General features: G+C 36.0%; 1 protein-coding gene and 1 non-coding gene across 3 annotated transcripts; one reads left to right on the top strand and one right to left on the bottom strand.

The window, feature by feature from the left end:
• Positions 1 to 5,741: 5,741 nt before the first annotated feature.
• On the bottom strand, positions 5,742 to 19,725 carry EIF5A2 (eukaryotic translation initiation factor 5A2). 2 transcript variants are annotated; one of them, XM_059391556.1, is made up of 5 exons: positions 19,592 to 19,725; positions 18,674 to 18,873; positions 18,033 to 18,137; positions 11,032 to 11,163; positions 5,742 to 10,468 (listed from the first exon to the last, which is right to left on the bottom strand). In XM_059391556.1, the coding sequence occupies exons 2-5, from the start codon at positions 18,836 to 18,838 to the stop codon at positions 10,409 to 10,411; spliced, it is 462 nt and encodes a 153-aa protein (XP_059247539.1). In that variant the 5' UTR covers positions 18,839 to 18,873; positions 19,592 to 19,725; the 3' UTR covers positions 5,742 to 10,408. The 2 variants fall into 2 exon arrangements, with proteins under 2 accessions (XP_059247539.1, XP_059247540.1); XM_059391557.1 differs by having other exon boundaries at positions 11,076 to 11,163.
• On the top strand, positions 11,462 to 11,604 carry LOC132012739 (small nucleolar RNA SNORA67). Its single transcript, XR_009402721.1, has one exon. It is a non-coding gene; the product is annotated as a small nucleolar RNA SNORA67 (small nucleolar RNA).
• Positions 19,726 to 19,929: the final 204 nt, after the last annotated feature.

Raw genomic sequence — 19,929 nt, 5'->3', positions numbered from 1 at the left:
GAAAAACTTTAGTGATAATTTGTTCTCATTATTTCTAACATTAGAGAAATTTCAGAAGTAAGATTTTGTGTCAGTCCCACAGGAATTCTGAATAATTGATCAAACTTTAAAATAAGAATAAGTATGTAAGGGCCTGTTCAGCCAGAGCAGCCCCACCTTGGTTGAACAGCCATTTTGTTGTTTATGCAGTAAAACTTAAATTGACACCCCCCCCCCCCCGAACTTACTTAAAAGCAAGTCCGGGATACCAGTCCCAGGTAACAGCCCAAATACAAGCGTGGGTCAGGTCAGGTCAGGTCAGGTGGAGACATTCAATCAGTGGGGGTGCATACTGTCTCCTAGCTACCAAGGTGATAGGCTAGTTTCCATAGCTACTATGGGGTGAGTTGTAATTCAATTAGCCACCTGTGTGTGGCCAAGCCCAACCACAGGGCCTTTGCTCTATAAAAGTTAGTCTGGAAAGCAGGGAGTGGTCGTCCTCTCTGTAAGGGGCAGCCCCAACCGGTCTGTTTGATGGTCAGTCTGATTCTTGATGCTTGCATGAAATAAAACTTTGTTTGACCTTTGCTTTGTATCAGTCTCACTCCTTTGACTATGGACCCATTATTGGGGGACCCAACAAGTATCTTTTTTAATTGCTTAATTTTTGTCATTTTTGTATTGTTATTTTTAGCTTGGTCATTCATCTACTGGTGGTCATTTAAAATTTTCTTTTATATTATTATAAACAATACTTTAAGGAACTTCTTAAATTAACAAAATTAGTATATTAAGCCAAAAGAAATGCTCATGGAAAGAAATACAGAGAGCAAAAAAGATAATGCATAAAAATATCTAAAAGCCCACTTGTTTGGAAATAGCTATTTAATGCTTTGAGGGCATGGATGTTTGTGGATATGTATGTATAAATATAAATCACTTAGATTACACAAATAATTACATTCATTTATAAAAATTAGATGGTACTATACATGTTTTCTGAATTAAGAAAGTTTTAGAAATAATCACCATACTTAAAATTGTAAAAATTATGAAAATAGTTCAAAGAACACACACACACAATTACACATATAAATACATAAAAATCTGGATAAAATATATATAAATACATACATGTGTCTATATATATCCTTTATTCATATTTTTACCTATTAATAACACTTTGCCCTATTATTTATCATTTGTTTTCCTTTCTCTCCATTTATATCTACATCTATAAATTTTTGTGGGATGGTTTTCTTTTTTTTTTTCTTTAGTGCTTGGCACATAATAGGTGCTTTTGTTTTTATTTGTTTTCAGTGTACCAAAATTCATTGTTTATGCACCACGCCCAATATTCCATGCAATAGGTGCTTTCCATAATACCCACCATGAGGCTCACCCCTCCCCTCCAAAACCCTCTGTTTCTCAGAGTTCACAGTCTCTCATGGTTTGTCTCCCCCTATGTTTTCCCGTAACTCACTTCTCCTCTCCATCTCCCAATGTCCTCTGTGTTATCCCTTATACTCCACAGGTAAGTGAAACCATATATTTTACTTGTATGCTTGACTTATTCACTCAGCATAATCTTCTCCAGTCCCATCCATGCTGATACAAAAGTTTCTGATGGAGGCATAATACTCCATTGTATATATGGACTGTATCTTCTTTATCCGTTTGTCTGTTGAAGGGCATCTTTGCTCTTTCCATACTTTGGTGACTATGGCCATTGCTGCTTTGAAAATTGGGGTACAGGTGGCCCTTCTTTTCACTACATCTGTATTTTTGGGGTAAATACCCAGTAGTGCAATTGCAGGGTCATAGGGTAGCTCTATTTTTAATTTCTTAAGGAATCCCCACACTGTTCTCCAAAGTGGCTGCACCAACTTGCATTCCCATTAGCAGTGTAAGAGGTTTCCCCTTTCCTCACAACCTCTCCAACACTTGTTGTCTACTGTCTTGTTGATTTTGGCCATTCTGACTGGTGTAAGCTGGTATCTTAACGTGGTTAGATTTGAATCTCCCTGATGGCTAGTGATGATGAACATTTTTTCATGTGTCTGTTAGCCATTTGTATGTCTTCTTTGGAGAAGTTTCTGTTCATGTCTTCTGCCATTTTTTGACATGATTATCTATTTTGTGTGTGTTGAGTTTGAGGAGTTCTTTATAGATCTTGTATATCAGCCCTTTGTCTGTAATGTCATTTGCGAATATCTTCTCCCATTCTGTGGGTTGCTTCATTGTTTTATTGACTGTTTCCTTTGCTGTGCAGAAACTTTTGATCTCGATGAAGTCCCAAAAGTTCATTTTCACTTTGGTTTCTTTGCCTTTGGAGACATGCCTTGAAAGAAGTTGCTGTGGCCAGTGTCGAAGAGGTTACTGCCTATGTTCTCCTCTAGAATTTTGATAGATTCCTGCCTCATGTTGAGGTCTTTGATCCATTTCAAGTTTATCTTTGTGTATGATGTAAGAGACTGGTTGAGTTCATTCTTCTATACATAGCTGTCCAATTTTCCCAGCACCATTTATTGAAGAGACTGTCTTTTTTCCACTGTATATTTTTTCCTGCTTTGTTGAATATTATTTGACCATAGCGTTTGTGGGTTTGTTTTTTTAAGATTGTATTTATTTGTTTATTTAACAGAGAGAGAGAGAGATCACAAGTAGGCAGAGAGGCAGGTAGAGAGAGGGGGAAGCAGGCTCCTTGCTGAGCAGAGAGCCTGATGCAGGGCTCGATCCCAGGACCCTGAGATCATGACCTGAGCCAAAGGCAGAAGCTTAACCCACTGAGCCACCCAGGTGCCCCTGGGATGGTTTCTTGATAATCTTTTCATTTTTTTATTAAAATGTTCTGTTTAGGCTATTTCTACTAAGGTTGACTCTTATAACCATATTTTCCTGAGAAATTATACCATATATCATTTAGTTTTTCAAATTTGAATAGAATTTGTTTTATTTTTATTTCCTCTGCATTATTAGTCATTCCTCCTATTATTTCTCATTTTTTATATGTGTTTTCTTCCTCCACTTTAAATAAATTGGCCCGGAGTTTGTTTTGTTAGCTTTTCAAAGGACCAGAATTTTATTTTTTAATGTGGTATCTTTCTATTCACCTCACTAATTTCTTATTTATTTTTAATAATATAATAATTTTATGATTAATTTATTATTTCTTCCCTTGTGCTCTCTTTTTGGTTTGTTTGCTGCTATTTTTCTAGTTGTTTGACTTAGGACTTTAATTTCACTTATGTTCATTCTTTCATTTTTATTGATACAGGTGTTAAGGCTACATTTTTTTTTTTCCTACTGCTTTATATAGATTCTGATATACAGTGCTTTCACTATCATTGTATTTCAGGAATTGCTTCTATTTGTATTACCCTTTTCAGCATAGAATTATGTAACAGGTCTTTAAATTTCCAGGTAGAAGAGTTTTCTTATCTTTCAATTTTTTTTTAAATTTCACTTGGAATTGATATCGGAATGCTATTGTAAATATTTCTACCTTATAGAAACTATTGCTTTTTGTGTCCTAAATATTCATTCTGAAATTTCCATTTGCCTTTGAAAAGGTATATTCTTTAATAACAGTGTTATTGATATGTATGTAAAATCTCCAAAAGATTTATCTCATTGATTGCACAGCGATTAAAATGAACTACAGAGACAACAATTTTAAGTGAAACTCATATGTATAACTGTGATCGAAGAATAACCTAACAAAGTGTTAGGTAGGTGAGTTTCCATTCTCCTAATTAAAATCTGTGCTAGGAATCTGACGGCAACTGAGGTTGCCAAGCTTTTTCCACCCTCCAAAACACTGGGACACAAGTTGACATGCCCAGAGTGTGGCCCCAAAATTATTTTAACTGGATCCAGAAATAAATCTTAAATTGATCAATGAATTAATGCAACCTTGTAGGTGGGTCCCTTTTAGCCCAAACACACCCAGTGGTTGCAACTGATCCTGCTGAATATATCAGGGGAGTGTTAACATACCTCATCTTGTGCTTTGCTTGACTGCACTTCACAGATACTTGTTGCTTTGTTGTTGTTCTTGTTGTTGTTTACAAATTGAAGGTTGTAGCAACTGAGTCTAGCAAACCCATCGTTTCTTCCAACACCATTTGCTTACTTCGTATCTCTGTGTCACATTTTGGTAATTCTCACAATATTTCGCTTTTCATTATTACCATATTTGAATTGCTGAAATCACATTAAACTTTAATGGTTTGGGGATTGCTTTTTATGGATGAACAAGGAAAGCGGGTTTCTTGAGATGGAATTTACTCCTCGTGAAGATGCTGTAAAGATTACTAAAATGACGATAAAGGATTTAGAATATAAAAGTTGACACAGCAGCGGCAGTGTCTGAGGTTTGAGAGGATTGACTCCAATTTTGAAAGAAGTTCTACTATGGGTAAAATGCTATCAAACAGCATTGCATGCCTCAGAGAAATGGTTTATGAAAGGAATAATTAATGCAGCAAATTCCATTGTTGCCTTATTTTAATAATTTGCCAAAGTCACTCAACCTGACTAGTCAGCAGCCATCAACACTGAGGTAAAACTCTCCACCAACAAAAAGATTATGACTTGCTGAAAGCTCAGATAATGGCTAGCATTTTTTAGCAATAAGGTCTTTTTAAATTCATGTATGTATCTTGCCCTTTTAGACATAATGGGATTGCACACTTAACAGACTATAGTATACTGTAAATGTAACTTTTACATGTACTGGTAAACCAAAAAATTCATTTGACTCTCTTTGTTTTGGTATTTGCTTTATTGCAGTGGTCTGTAACCCAGCCCACAATATCTCTGCAGTACACATGTAGATATTTTAAATTCCTAGTGGAACACATACTTTAGGTAGATAGTATGAGTTCTAAATGTGGCAATTCCACAGAACACCTATTTGGATAGAATTTAATTACAAGATTGGGGATGGAGGAGAGGAGATTAAGACAGGCTGACACATAATAAATAATTATGTCTCCCTCTGGGAGACCAGGCTACTGATATTTGCAAATGGTAAAAAGAATGGGACTAAGAGCTGGAAGACTCTAATCTGGTACTTCCTTTATTGCGCAATTATCTCACTGGATTTGGAAAGGTATGGATATCAATAATATTGGCCATGGATATGAGGTCACAACTGCCATGGTAGTCTTTTGGCATGATTCATATGCCGGAGTGGGAGATGTTCTAGAATGGTACAGTGTGTAAAAGGAAGAAACGGTTGGGCTATCTAGAGATAAAACTGTCCAAATGGTATAGATTACACATAGGATTGGAAAAAGGATGAAGGGTTTGCTTCAGGGACTCATCACACCATTCATATCACTGTGGGAAGAGGAAAGCAATGTTGGTAGAGAACACCTGAGTCTGGGAGATCAGGGGTAAGGGAGGGACATTAATTGCTCTTGCATTAAATGTCTTTGGAAGAATGCAAGGAAAAGGATGAAGATGGGAATATGTTTTCACTCTTGTAACTACAGAATTTTGAACCATGGGACTATTTTACATATTTTAAAACTATTAAAAGCTTAAAAATAAAAACAAAATTGTACTCAAATATAGAACTAAATTTAAAAATTAACATTCTTAGCCATAAAGCTAGGGTGTTCTCTAATAAGGATTCAGACTATAAAAACATGGTGAAGACAAGTTAGATTTTCTTTTAAAAGTGCTAAACACCTTAATCCACACTGTTTTCTAGTACGAAACGGTTTTAGGAATGCATATGTACAAGAATAGGGCAAGTTGTTAAGTTGACTTTATTTTTATTTAATATAACTGATGAAGTTACCAGACAAATATATCTAATGTAACAAAAAGTTACAATTGATGTTCATTATCTATAATGTAAAGGATTTCAATATTTTAGTATAGCCAAAGACAACATTTGAATTTTACCCATTTCTGAAATGTAAAATGCACAATTATAATATCCATACTACAGATGTTACGATTTTAAATTTTTAGCTAAAACATAAGTCTCTGTAGATAAAAGCAAGAATTCTCCTATACCTAAAACCAAGTGTGTTATTAATATCGTGCCACTGGATTAGACAATGCCATTTCAACTATTTCCCTTTTGGAGAGGAGAACACAAGTACATAATAGTATGGAACTAGTCATTTTCATTGTTCTAGCATAGAACTAGTATTTGCATTATATTTTATAACAAGCACAAGAGTGCTTATTTATAGTAGGTATTAACCATAATAAAGAATTCCTCTCAAGAAAGATCATAACTATGACTCACGACAAGCTGTACAGTCATCACTGAATATAGTTTAGCATCCAGAGTTTTTAAAAAATATAGTCTCAAACTAAGATTAAATCTAAGTCTACCAATACCAAGAAATAGTGTTAGGGACTTCTTCATATAAATAAAAGAACCTCTCTCTCTCAATTGTAAAATGGGTTTTACCCAATTCTAAGGCGAGAGGAATAGTGGTGGTTGGTAAAGTTTGGCAACAAGTATATTTCTAGTAGGTGAAAGCCTCATATGCATTGCTATAAGATGCATCTTTGACATAAGGAAAACTAGCTAATTAGATGTAGCAGCACTTTTCAGGCACTTGACCTCACTTGGTAGTTAAGTTGATGTCTAGATGTATACTGAATGGGGAAACATTAAATTATACAGTGACTTCAAGTCATGTTCTCACAGAACATCTGTGTTCCATAAGCTAAATCCAAATGTTCCCTGCTAAAATCAAATAATGATGCCATATATCCAATTCAGGGAAAAAAAATTAATAGAATAAAGTTAATAGATTGAATTTCCTCAATTTTAAGATTTTTTTCCACAATAAATTTTTCATAGCCTTTGTTGTCTATTGTCTGAATGCTAGGAGGAAAAAAAGACTTAAAAACTATAAAATATTATGCCTAAGTTAGAAAATTTTAATCTGTTGATCAGTTCAATATAACACATGGTTTATGGAAATATGCTTATAGTTTGCTCTTATTTTGCCTAAGAGCCACATTTTCTCATAGTAAATTTGTTTCCAGTTCATACTATAGAATTCAGTATGTAAACATTTTCATGTACACAAAAGAGCATTATGAATTTTTGATCTGTTGTCCTTAAATATGTTTGAGAGCCACTACATCTTTCTCTGGCTCTAAAAACTATCTTTGGGGTCCATGCCAAAGGAATGCTTTCAGGTATATCATTAAGGTTTGGGTTCTAAGATAAGACTATCAAATTCTATTCCAAAATGAAAAAAATATGGCAAGATTCCAGTATAGATGTGACCAGTTCTCCCATTTTTTTTCTTTAATACTTAGCATATAGGTTAAGTATGTTGATGTTAAGGATTTTTCTATTTGCATGTATCATTGTATTATAATTTGGGAAGTTTTTGCAATATATTTTCAGGCAGTTAGCTTTAAAATAATGCAACTTCAGCTCTTAGCACAAACAGCCCTGAGAACAATGCATTCAAATTACAGCTCAACTAGAAATAATCTAATTGAGAAACTTTAGTTACAAAACAAATTCTGGAAAAGTTGTAAATTAAAAAAAAAAACTTACCAACATTTGAGGCACTACCAGACTACAGTACTTTTAAGAGTTGGAAGGATTTTGTAAAAAGAACAAACATACAAAGCTATGTGTGCATATGCACACACTCATGTTGTGCTATAATGAAAAATTGTGTCCCCAAATTTTATAACCTAAACATTTTATGATAGCATCTCCTATTAAAGATATCATGCTCTGGCTGCAGGAGAGTTTTGGTAATCGTTATAAAGCATTGGTACAGTATTTTGTACCATAAATGGTAACGGATTCAAGAGCTTGGTTAGCAACGATTTCAAGTGACAGACAGCCCTTGGAGGGGAGAGTGAAAGAAACATCATATTATGTTGATGATGCAAATGCTATAAGTCAAAGTAGCAATGACTTGATCTATTTCAGAGGGTATACAACTTTGTAGTAGCAAATAAGATATAACAAAGTCTTCACAGTAGAAATAAAAGTTGCTCTAGAAAGAAACAAATATTTCACTTGTTAATATTGTATATAAATTGGTGAAATGCCTGCAGACAAAAATGATTTATCATTGTATAATCTAGTAACAGGACAGTCTACATTCTATACATGGTAACCTGTGATATTTAACATTTGCTACAAAAAAGTACAACAAATACTAAGAGTCAACTTTTAATATTTCTGATGTCAAAAAAGAATGAAGTCACTTCTGTTCTATGTTAAAATATATGTTTACCTGCTTCCTTTTTAATATAATTTATAAAGCTTTACTAAATGAAATATTTTGTTCTAGAGAAACATATATTGGCTTATGTGAAAATAAACAGTCCCGTATCTTTAAAATCTATACTTATAATTATATGTTAGAAGAGTATTTATACTTCATTATTGTACTTAAAATATTTATGCATAAATAGCTTTTGCCATTCAAAGTAGGAAGATAAGAGATGCATTATTATAATTTATATATGCTTACCTCACAACTGGAAATGTATTTATGTGAAGTTTGACAAGTTAGGAACAACAAGGGCATGCTAATCCAGAATTAATAGTAAACCAGAACACTAATATGGTTAACTGGGGTCATATGAGTGACCAGCAAGCAGCACAGATTGAGAACTTCCTGGGATTCCTGTGGGTAACAATACTAACCAGCAACAAGTAAAACACATGGTACAGAGTACTAAAAAACTAGAGCAGAATATAGTAGATACTTAAACGGAATACTGGAAAGAATTTAGCCTAGTTCCTAATTGTGCTTTAGATAGGAAAAAGCTAAAATGTTACACTAAAATGATTAAATACAACCTCAGTATTTCTTGTGCTTTAGAATTCTCCTTGCATTTCTCTTAAAGTATCTTATTTCTTGGGTTTGCTGAAGCCAATACAAGATTTAAAAATGTGCACAAATTAAGTAACTGAAACCTTTGGGATCTTCTATTCCTAATGCTATATTCAGTCACTGATTAGATGAGTTACAGCATCATGTATGTTTTCCTCTAGATGATAGAAACAAAGGCCTTCCAGAGGGCAAGGGATGATGGGAACGGTTTCATATTCAGTCTTAGAGAATGAAGGTATTAGTAAAGAAGTGATTTTGTTCTAAGTTTCATTTCAATATGATTGTTATTAAGTCAAAGGTCCTCACAAACCCATGTCTAGAATCCTGGAAATAAGATATACACAGTCTAAAAGACTAAAGAGAAATGTAGCTGACTCACCTAAAACAGTTTTTAAAATAATTTGGTTTGTAGAATTCTTTCCTAGTTATGTTTCATACCAGTAACTGAATTAAGTAAATAACAATCAGAAGAAAAAAATACATGTACTTCTTAAAATAAGTAAAATAATTATCGTATAAAATAACTCTTCTTCCATGATTTACTTTCATTTCACTTTAGAAAAAATGTACATAAATTTGACAATGTTCCAAACCAATTTAAAGTAAGAATTTCCAGTTCTTGTCTGACAATTAAATATTTTAATGTAAAAAAAAACTCCTTAAAAATGGTTGGAAAGGAGTGACTACTATAAATAACAACAATTTATTTAACATAATTGAAAAAAAGCACTGTATAATGTCCTATAAAGCAGGTCACTCCTTTAAATACAGAGAGAGAACAAAAGGAAAAAGCAAAAACATAACTAGAAAGAAACTTCCTATTTTTATGCTGATTACACAGGCCTCCAGTAAAGACCTGGAGCTCTAACCAACTCACTGTGCCACTGTTCCTTGCAGACTCCTTTATAATCTGACTGGCTAATAATAGTCACCAGACAGTTCAATGCCTCTTTGTCAACCACTAGCAGGTATCAAATCACTATATAGGTTATGTTTAGTCCTCCAACAATTTGGCAAAGAAAAGTATGACTGAGGTAATACAGGTGGCTGCACATGCCTACCAAGATAACCGACACTTTTCAATAACATGGTTTCTGTTTAAGGATTTGTGCCTGCCACACACGGGCTGAAGCTGTGACAATTCCAATACATAATCTACTTATTCTATAAGTCTGAAATTAATGCAGAACAATTCAACTTAAATGTGGTACTTCAATACCACTAGATGCTACATTGTCTGATTTAAAACCCTGGTTTATCAACTAAAATTCAGGAACGATTTGCTCAGACAAATCATATCTGCTGAAGCCATCTTATCTGTTTCTTGGACTCACTGAAAACCACAGGAAAGGTATAGGGGAGACACCTACAAAACTAAAAAAAACCAGAATTTTACATCTTGATTCTTTTAAATTACCAAACACCTGTAAAACTAACTCGGTATAATTTCAAAACAATTAAAAAAGAAATGAGGTTGCTTATGAAGGCAATAGCTTTGGTGACAACTTAGAACCAAACTTTAGATCTGTGGTTGGTCCAGACCTAAACATTTTGCTCATGCCTGATGGTCCCATTTATTTGCAGGGCTTTATGGCTACAGCATATTCTTCACTCATTGCACACATAACAGACACCTAGAATGGAAAAATGCAGGCAAAAAGTTATTCAGAAGGCAATACTCTATAAGATATATTTTACTTATTACATACTGGATATTTACAGATATTTTATACACACTGATTTTGGAAAGAAGCATCCCAAGACTAGATAATCAACTTCCTTCACAGATTTCCAAAGCAAAATTTCTCAAATTGTGGTTTTAAGATAAATTCCAGGGAATAGGGAGAAAGGAGCTGTAATTGCCTCAATATTCAGTAGATGTTACACTTCTGAGAGTTATAACAAAGATGGGGTAAATCATCTTCATGCTTTAGCATTCCCATAATACTTTTCTCATTCTTAATAGTGCAGATGCTGATCTTCAAAACAAATTTGGGGTTGGCAGTGTCTACCTAGCAAAAGGTGAACTTTAATACTTTCTTTGGTAATGGGTCTTTAAGGGTATCACAGGAAAACTCTTACAGAGATCATTTTCCATTTCGGCAGTATTTAAGAACTGTATTTCATAGTTGGCATATTTTGCTAACTAGATTAGGCCGAAGTCTTTATAAAAAGCAATCTCCCCATAGGTCTTTACCTGTACATCTTCACCTGCATTGTATTTTCCTTCTATTTCTTTACCTAGTTCACCTTCTGGCAGCTTAAGATCCTCACGAACTTCACCAGTTTCTGTCAGCAGGGAAAGGTAACCATCCTGAATGCATATTAGCTATTAAAATAAATTATACAATTTGCACTGATTAGATTATATTCACTCTTTGTAATATTTACATAGTTAAGTTGCAATCCACATTAATTTGTATAGGTACAGAGTAACACATTAATATACTCTTAGAGCTTAAAAATGTTGAACATACAAAAGTAGAAGAGCTGTAGAGACTAAAAATGCAAGTTCACTTCTTCCTGCATACCACCTTCCCCCAAATCTATATATAGTATGTCCTAAAGAATTCACATTTATGTACACAATACAAATATAGCTGCTTTAAAAAAAAAAAAAAAAGGGAATCTAAAGTGATTCCCTTTCCAAGGGGCCTGCTTGTGCCCCTCTCCAGGAAAGTAGCAACTTGGAATAAAATCTGGCATGCCTTAGGTTGTTGGGGGAGAGGGGATGTTTGTTTCCTTTGCTTTCCTTTGGCTGCCTACACATATACTTCAATCCCTTCTGGATAGATTGTGCTCTCTTCTCATTCACATGCTGAAGCTATCCTCTTCCTTCATACTAGACCAGAGGCATCAATGGATAGCAGGTTTCTTTAGTCACAACTATGACTTTCCCCCCAAAGGGGAAAACTATATCCACAGAATTGGTTGTGGTGGATGATTTGGCTCTTGGCTTATGGCCATCAACATGGTGACAGAAGATGACAAGAGGACTCTTCAAGACGTTGACACCTTCTACAACAGCTCCATTGAGAAGATGCACCTAATGTTGCTACATTATCCAAGGGGCTGCCCTGCTCTCTAGCCCTACCTAGGGTTCAGACATGGGGAGGGAAGGGAGGAAATCTTTCCAAATTGGAAACTAAGAAACTACCTTAGTCTCTTTAATCACTTCACAACTGTATAGATAGATTGTAACTGATTTAACTGTTTTCCCATTCATGCAGATAAAGTTAATTTTTGTTTTCTATGATTACAATGTGTTTTATAACTTGATTATGACAAACTTTGGTGGAAAACTTTTGGGTGTTCAGTTTACTATTAAAAACATCAGATTTTTTTAAAGACAAACACGAATGTTGATGACATTAATGAGACAAACCCAGTCTAACCTTCGAAAGGGCAATTCTGATATCACTCAATTTTTTTTTATTCTAGGAATGAGGAAATAGGCTGTACTCATTTATTCTCAAAGCATATACACCATCAGTATTCCTGTATTTTTAACAGATTTTATAAAAGGCAGTTGTTTAGAATTCAAGATGCTATCATTGACAAACACAAAAGGGGTCAAAGATATGACACTTACCTTCCTGTAACTACTATGATATAACACAAGCATACCACAGAGATAGATTTCAAAGCTCTCTTCAATGGCACTACCAAATCTGGCTATGACTCTCAACAAGAGATTTCAGCTTTTGTGCATGTCTAAAATCTCAAAAACATAAAAACCATCCTACAAGCAACCACAAATACTTTTAACTCATCTTTATGTCACTCAAACATATGTAAGGTGGTTGGTAAAGGAATGGGACACGAGGTTGAAGCAGAAGTGTGGTTTTTCTTGATCATACCAATCTTTGTATATACTACAAAGTGATCACTACAATAAGTCTAGTTACCATCTGTCACTGTACAATTGACCCACTTTACCCATTTTGCTCATCTCCCACCCCTTCCTTTTTAATAACCAACTACTAATCTTCTCTGTAGTTTTGTTTTGTTCTTGTTCATTTGTTTTTTAATTTCACATGTAAGTGAAATCATATACTACTTTTCTCTCTCTTATTTCAGTTTGCATAATATATTCAAGGTCCATCCAGGCTGTTGCAAATGTCAACATTTCCCAACATTTTTATGGCTGAGTAGTAGTCCCTTGTGTATATATATATGACATCTTCTTTATCCATTTGTCCATTAATGGACATTTAGATTGTTTCCATACCTTGGCTTGTAAATATTGCTGCAATGATCATCTGGTTGCATCTATCTTTTGAAATTAGTGTTTACATTTTCTTTCTTTTTTTTTTTAAATATTTTATTTATTCATTTGACAGACTGAGATCACAAGTAGGCAGAGAGGCAGGCAGAGAGAGAGGAGGAAGCAGGCTCCCCGCGGAGCAGAGAGCCTGATGAGGGGCTTGATCCCAGGACCCTGGGACCATGACCTGAGCCGAAGGCAGAGGCTTTAACCCACTGAGCCACCCAGGCACCCCTACATTTTCTTTATATAAATACCCAGAAGTGGTATACGAGGTTCATATGGTAGTTCTACTTTTATTTTTTGAAGAACCTCCATATTGTTTTCAATAGTGGATGTACCAATTTATATTCCCAGAAACAGTGCATGAAGGTTCCTTTTCTCCAAATCTTCTCCAACACTTGTTACTTTTTGTCTTTTTGATAATAGCCATTCTAACAGGTATGAGGTAATATCTCATTGTGATTTTAATTTGAATTTCCCTGGCAATTAGTGATTTTGAACTTCTTCTCCTATACCTGTTGGCCATTTGTATCTCTTCTTCAGAAAAATGTCTATTTAAATCCTCTGCCCATTTTTAAATCAAATTGCTTGGGTTTTTTGTTTTTTGGGTTTTTTTCCTCCCACTGAGTTGAATTCTTTATGTATTTTGGATATTATTGGATATGCGCTTTGCAAATATTTTCTCCCATTCAGTAGATTGCCCTTTCATCTTGATGGTTTCCTTTGCAGAAAGTTTCTTACAGAAGTTTCTTAGTTTGAGGTAGTCCCACTTGTTTATTTTTGCTTTTGCTGCCTTGCTTTTGGTGTCAGATCCAAAAACTTAATGCCAGGGCCAATGTCAGGAAGCTTGCCACCAACATTTTCTTCTAGTTTTGTGGTTTCAGGTCTTATATTCAAGTCTTTAACCCATTTTGAGTTAATTTTTGTGTATGATGTATGATAGTCTAATTTCATTCTTTTGCATGTGGTTGTCCAGTTTTCCCAGATCATTTATTATATAATTTTAAACAATTAGCCACAGGCTTACAAGGTAGATTTTTGATTTAGGCCCTTTTAGCAATTCCCTGAAGTAGAATTTGTCTATTTTAAGAATTAAAGTTTCCACTGTCATTAGTGACTAAAACATAAAAGCCAAATAATAATACTGATACTCAGTATTTATTTATATAATGGTGGTTTTTATTTCTAAAGAGTTAAGAATTCAGAAGTTAAAATGTGTGATGAAATAAAAAGCATTTCAAATAAAAAATGTATAGACATTATAAAACATCTAGTAAAACATATTTTAAAAATTAAACATCTTATTAAAATAAATTATGTGAAATAAAAGTAAAGTTTTCAAAAATAAAATGAAACTATAAAAAAATAGAATTAATTAATGAAAATTATTTTATCTTTTTATATAAATTATAAATTCTCAGATATACCAAAAAGTTACAAAATCAAATTCCCATATTTTTCCCTCAGACTTGTCCACTATTAACATTTAACTACATGTGCATTTTTTCTCTTTCTGGGTATAGGAATACATAAAATACATACAGTATACATTCTTATTCTTTTCTTCTTTTTACCGAACCATTTGAGAGTATGTTCAAACATCACAACTCTTTAGCGATTAATACTTCCGTGTGTTTTCCTAAGAAAGCAAACTCTTATTTAATCAGCTTATTTTGCAAAATTAAAAAATGTAGTATTGCTAAAATATTATTTAATATATAGTCCACTCAAACTTGCCAATTGTTCCAATATTGTCTTCGATAGAAGCTTTTTCCTCCCAAGTTCAGGTTTATATCTTATATTTATTCAGTGTGGATAGGTTCATGAAGACCACCACAGCACAATAAATATAACTGAAAAGACTCACAGAGCTCAATTTTTTAAATGAACAGAAATAAGTATTATATGTTGACTTGATAACAAAGGGATGTGCTTACTGAGTACTTACTGTACAAGGCACTGCTCTAAGTGTTAACTAACTAAACCTTACAATGATCCCTTGAGGAGTTTATTATTTTATTATTTTATTATTTTTTTTAAAGATTTTATTTATTTATTTGTCAGAGAGAGAGCGAGCGAGAGCGAGCATAGGCAGACAGAGTGGCAGGCAGAGTCAGAGGGAGAAGCAGGCTCCCCGCAGAGCAAGGAGCCAGATGTGGGACTCGATCCCAGGACGCTGGGATCATGACCTGAGCTGAAGGCAGCTGCTTAACCAACTGAGCCACCCAGGCGTCCCGAGGAGTTTATTATTCTTATCCTCATTTTATAAATAGAGAAAAACAGGCAAGAGGTTAAGTAACTTGCCACGTAAGTTCATATAATTCTTAAGTGTTAAAGTAAGGATTTGGACCCAGCCTGTCTGGCTTGAGTCATTCTTTTATCCATGATACAGTGTAGACTACATACCAAAGGTTGAGACAGGATAAGGCAAGTGAGGCACTAATTTTGTGTACAAAATTTAAGGTGGCAACAGAAAAACTTTTCAGTGATCAAATATTTTAAAATTAGAATTAATGCAAAAATTCCATGATGAACACAATTTCAAAATTTAAATAAGACAGAATTTGAATTACTGATTTTTCCTTTTTGCCTAAGGTTCCTATGTGGCTTGACATTGTCAGTAGTCCTGTTTTTATTTAAAATCTTGTGTTCATGGGCGCCTGGGTGGCTCAGTGGGTTAAGCCGCTGCCTTCGGCTCAGGTCATGATCTCAGGGTCCTGAGATCGAGTCCCACATCGGGCTCTCTGCTCAGCAGGGAGCCTGCTTCCTCCTCTCTCTCTGCCTGCCTCTCTGCCTACTTGTGATCTCTCTCTGTCAAATAAATAAATAAAATCTTTAAAAAAAAAAAAAAAAATCTTGTGTTCACTTACCTCATTCCCCTAGAGCCTACTATATTCCCAAATAAAACCCAAACCAAATTTTTCCTTTATGTTAAATCTTGAGGTCCAATCAATGACTGATTAATTTGATCATAGCAGTAATTAGTGATAAATTACTGATACTATCTTTCTGAAACACTCAAAGGCAAAAGCATTCTATAGTGAATGCATATTAATGTATACAATGAATATTGAATATTCAAAGCATTCACATGTTAGGGATGAAAAGAGAAATCCATTTTTGGCAAAAGAAAACTCTATGCTTAGCCTTAGCTGCATTATACTTACTTTAATGAATACTCCCATATGCATTTAACAAAAGTTTATTGAACACCCACTATAAGCCATGTCTAAATAAGGTGCTCCAAATATAATAAAATGATTAGATGGAATATTTATACAAGGAAAGGGGGAGCAGAATAGAACTACTTTTTGGTACATATCTACTGATGAGGTAATTATGGGATACATTTTCTCATTTAATCCTTACATTATCCTTACTTTGTAGAAAGGAAAACTAAGGCTCAGAGAGATTGTGTAATTTTTCCAAGGTCATCCAGCCAGAAAGTGACAGAACTAGATCCAAACCCATATTACCTGATGAAAAAAAACCCCATATGCTATTATTGTAATAAGACAATTCAAATTTCTACAAAGACTCCAAACAACCTTGAAAACATTTATAAGAGGGAAAGTAAAAATATAAAACTGCTTACTAGACTAAAACTATGTAAAAATATTTTTACATGTGGACAAAGAATAAAAGGAAATCATATGTTAATTGTAGTTGATGGTAGCATGCTCTAAAGATTATGCAACACAATAAAAGGTGTAGTAAGTAAGAAATCAGTTTAAAATGAACAAAAAACTCTAAGTGTCACACTTGTATTTTTCACTGTGTAAAATGAACAGAAAAGAGTTCTATAAATGTATCCTTGACAGTGAGATTGAAGAATTACAAGACAGACTTTAGTTATGATTAATCTGAGCTCCCACATCCTATGAGGTCAATGGTTGGTTACCACCAATATTCCAAAACAACAAAATGCTATCATTAAACATGACCTATCCAAATGCATAACTGGAGCTAAAAGTTGGAAGTATATACCTATAATTTAACCAAAGGTCACAGCATGGTCACTAAATGTAAATAAAATAATTACATAGTTTTGCATGTTCTTTACCATATGCAGCGGCCATGTACTTTCTTTATATTAATGGCTTTCAACTTACTTCCTATTTAAGAAGAAGTGGCGGTGGGGTGGGAGGTTGGGGGAACCGTTGGGGCACAGATTGCATGGAGCACTGGGGGTGGTGCAAAAATAATGAATACTGTTATGCTGAAAATAAATTAAAAATAAATTTAAAAAAATTATTTTTATTCAAAAAAAAAAAAGAATACCAAATTCTGACTTATATTGATTAATACACAAACTTGGGTGGTGGAACATGAATTCCAATGATTTCTTAAAAATCTTAGGTTTGAGGGGTGCCTGGGTGGCTCAGTGGGTTAAGCCTCTGCCTTCAGCTCAGGTCATGATCCTAGGGTCCTGGGATCGAGTTCTGCATTGGGCTCTCTGCTCAGCAGGGAGTCTGTTTCCCCCTCCCACCCCCCTACTTACTTGTGATCTCTGTCAAATAAATAAATCTTAAAAAAAAAAATCTTAGGTTTGAGAAGTGAAAAGAAGTTATTTAGATAACTCCTCCTCCCATTGGGGAGGGAGTTATCTAAATTGGCAGTATTTTACAACAAAAACAATAGTAGCTAAACATTGACCTTATTCAGTCACAATATGCAGTCATGTGGTCTGAGACATGTTCAACTAAAAATGCAAAAATATTTTTTAAAAAATAGCAAATTAACCACAATTCTAGATAAGGTACAAGGGATAACTATCACTATCTTTCCAATTTCTAAGATAGGTAGTGCCTAATATTTGGTTAGAAAAATCTACAAAACTACTACCAGCTTTTGTTAAATTACAGTCGATAGAATGTATTTGCAACTTTAAGAAACAAAGCATCATTTTAAAGAAAGTTAGTACTCACTTGATAATCATTTCTCTTAATATTTGGAACATCCATGTTGTGAGTAGAAGGGCAAATATCTTCATATTTTTTGCCGGTGAAAATATCAATTCCAACAAGGTGAACCTAACAAAGAAGGGAGAACAGGAAACCTGTAATCTTTGCCAAGTATATCACTCATTACATACACACAGCACAATACCAAAGCTGATTATGACAGATTCTTTCTCCTTCCAAGGTCATCTAATTTTATTTTCTTAAAAATAAAATGCAGTGGTCATAGAATTGAGAAGCAGTGAACAACTAAACACTTTCGTGACATATGGAAACCCAGGATCATATACAGCCCAGTAATTCAATTATAAGAGTGCATAAGAGAAATGAAGTTAATGTTAGAACAGGATTTCTCATCTATAAACTGAACAGATATTCTAAGTCACTAGGATTCAGGAAAGTTTCAGTTATCAGCTAATGAAACATTGTAAAGGCCCAAAAAGGAAATGCTACCTTTCAGTGTTCAAAGCAATAGCTGGTCACCCCCAAATTGTGGTAGGAAGAAAATGTAATTATTGCAAAGTTATAAATATGGAATTCTCGTGTTCCGTACTGGAACACAAATGATCAAAATCCCAACGCAAAGAGAGATCTGGAAGGGCACTTACCTTGGCATGACCGTGCTTTCCAGTTTTGGAAGTTGACATCTCCACTATTTTGCATGGTCGTCCTTTGAGAACCACGAAGCCGTTTTTGCGCAGGGCCGAGCACTGCATAGGGTAAGTGCTGGAAGCTCCAGCATCTCCAGTAGTGAAATCAATTTCATCCGCCATGGTGGGCTGGGGAGATGGTAGCTTTTCCGAGGGAACTACGCAAAAAGTTTGTTTGCTTTTGAACAACGGGAACGCAGGCAGAGAAACATCGCATCTCGGACAGGTTACGTTCCAAGCATCATGGATCAATAGATTTTTTTCATTTATAGAACACCCACCCAAGAAGAGTGGGCACGTTCTAACTCCGGCCTCTATAAACTTTTCCAACCATTGCTGGAGAAGTGGGGAGATGGGGAAGGAAGTCGCAGATGAGCTCGCTGGGGGTGGGGGGATACCCGCCCTGGGCACTCACCCGCGCTGGGGGCAGCAAATCCCGGTCCCCATTGTCCCACCGCAAGAGAAGCCGGCGACCTTCCCGCATCGCGCCGCGCCACCCGGCCCTCCGCCGCCGCCCTGATCCCACTGCGGGGGACCCAGCCCAGGCCGCACGTCCCCGCGAAGGATGGGGATAACGGGACCTAGCCAAAAGCACCTGGCCCTCTGGCAGCGGGCTTGCATTCCGCCCTCCAGCCTGCCGTGCCGTCGCCCCGGCCTCTCAGGAGCCCCCTTGTCCTGCCGGCATTCCCGGCCCGGCGGGGCCGGGCCCCGCATGGGCCTGAGCCCTAGCAGGTCCCGCGCTCGCCTCCGTTCCCCCAGCCATCCTTCCTTCCTCCTTCCCTAGTTCAGGACTCGGTGCCCGCCGCCTTCTCCGGCCGCCTTCTCCGACTCTGCCTAGCGCTGGTCCCGGCCCCCCAGCTTTCCCCCTGTCTTCACCTTTCAGCAGGGAAAGAGATCCTTTCGCCTGCGCACTGGCGCCGGTCCCCTACAGCTGCGGCGGCAGCAGCGGTGGCGGCCCCGGCAGTTCCAAGAGACGGGGCGGGGCCGCCACACTTTCCACACCCCGGCCTCCCCGCCCTTTCCCGCCCCCACCTCAGCCCCACTTCCGGGATAGGTCCGGGCGCGTCACAGGCCCCGCCTCCTCGGGCTACCATTGGTTACAACGTTCCCGAGGCCCCGCCCAGTCACGTGAAGCGCGCCCTGGCAACCCCACGTGCTGCGGATTAATGCACTTCCGGCGTGAAGAACGCTTTCTGGAGTGCGGTTGCGGAGGG

The sequence above is a fragment of the Mustela nigripes genome, chromosome 2 (assembly GCF_022355385.1).
Source record: "Mustela nigripes isolate SB6536 chromosome 2, MUSNIG.SB6536, whole genome shotgun sequence".
Lineage (NCBI taxonomy): Eukaryota > Metazoa > Chordata > Mammalia > Carnivora > Mustelidae > Mustela > Mustela nigripes.
Note: the sequence above shows the minus strand (reverse complement) of the source record. Positions and strands in the feature narration are given on the sequence as shown.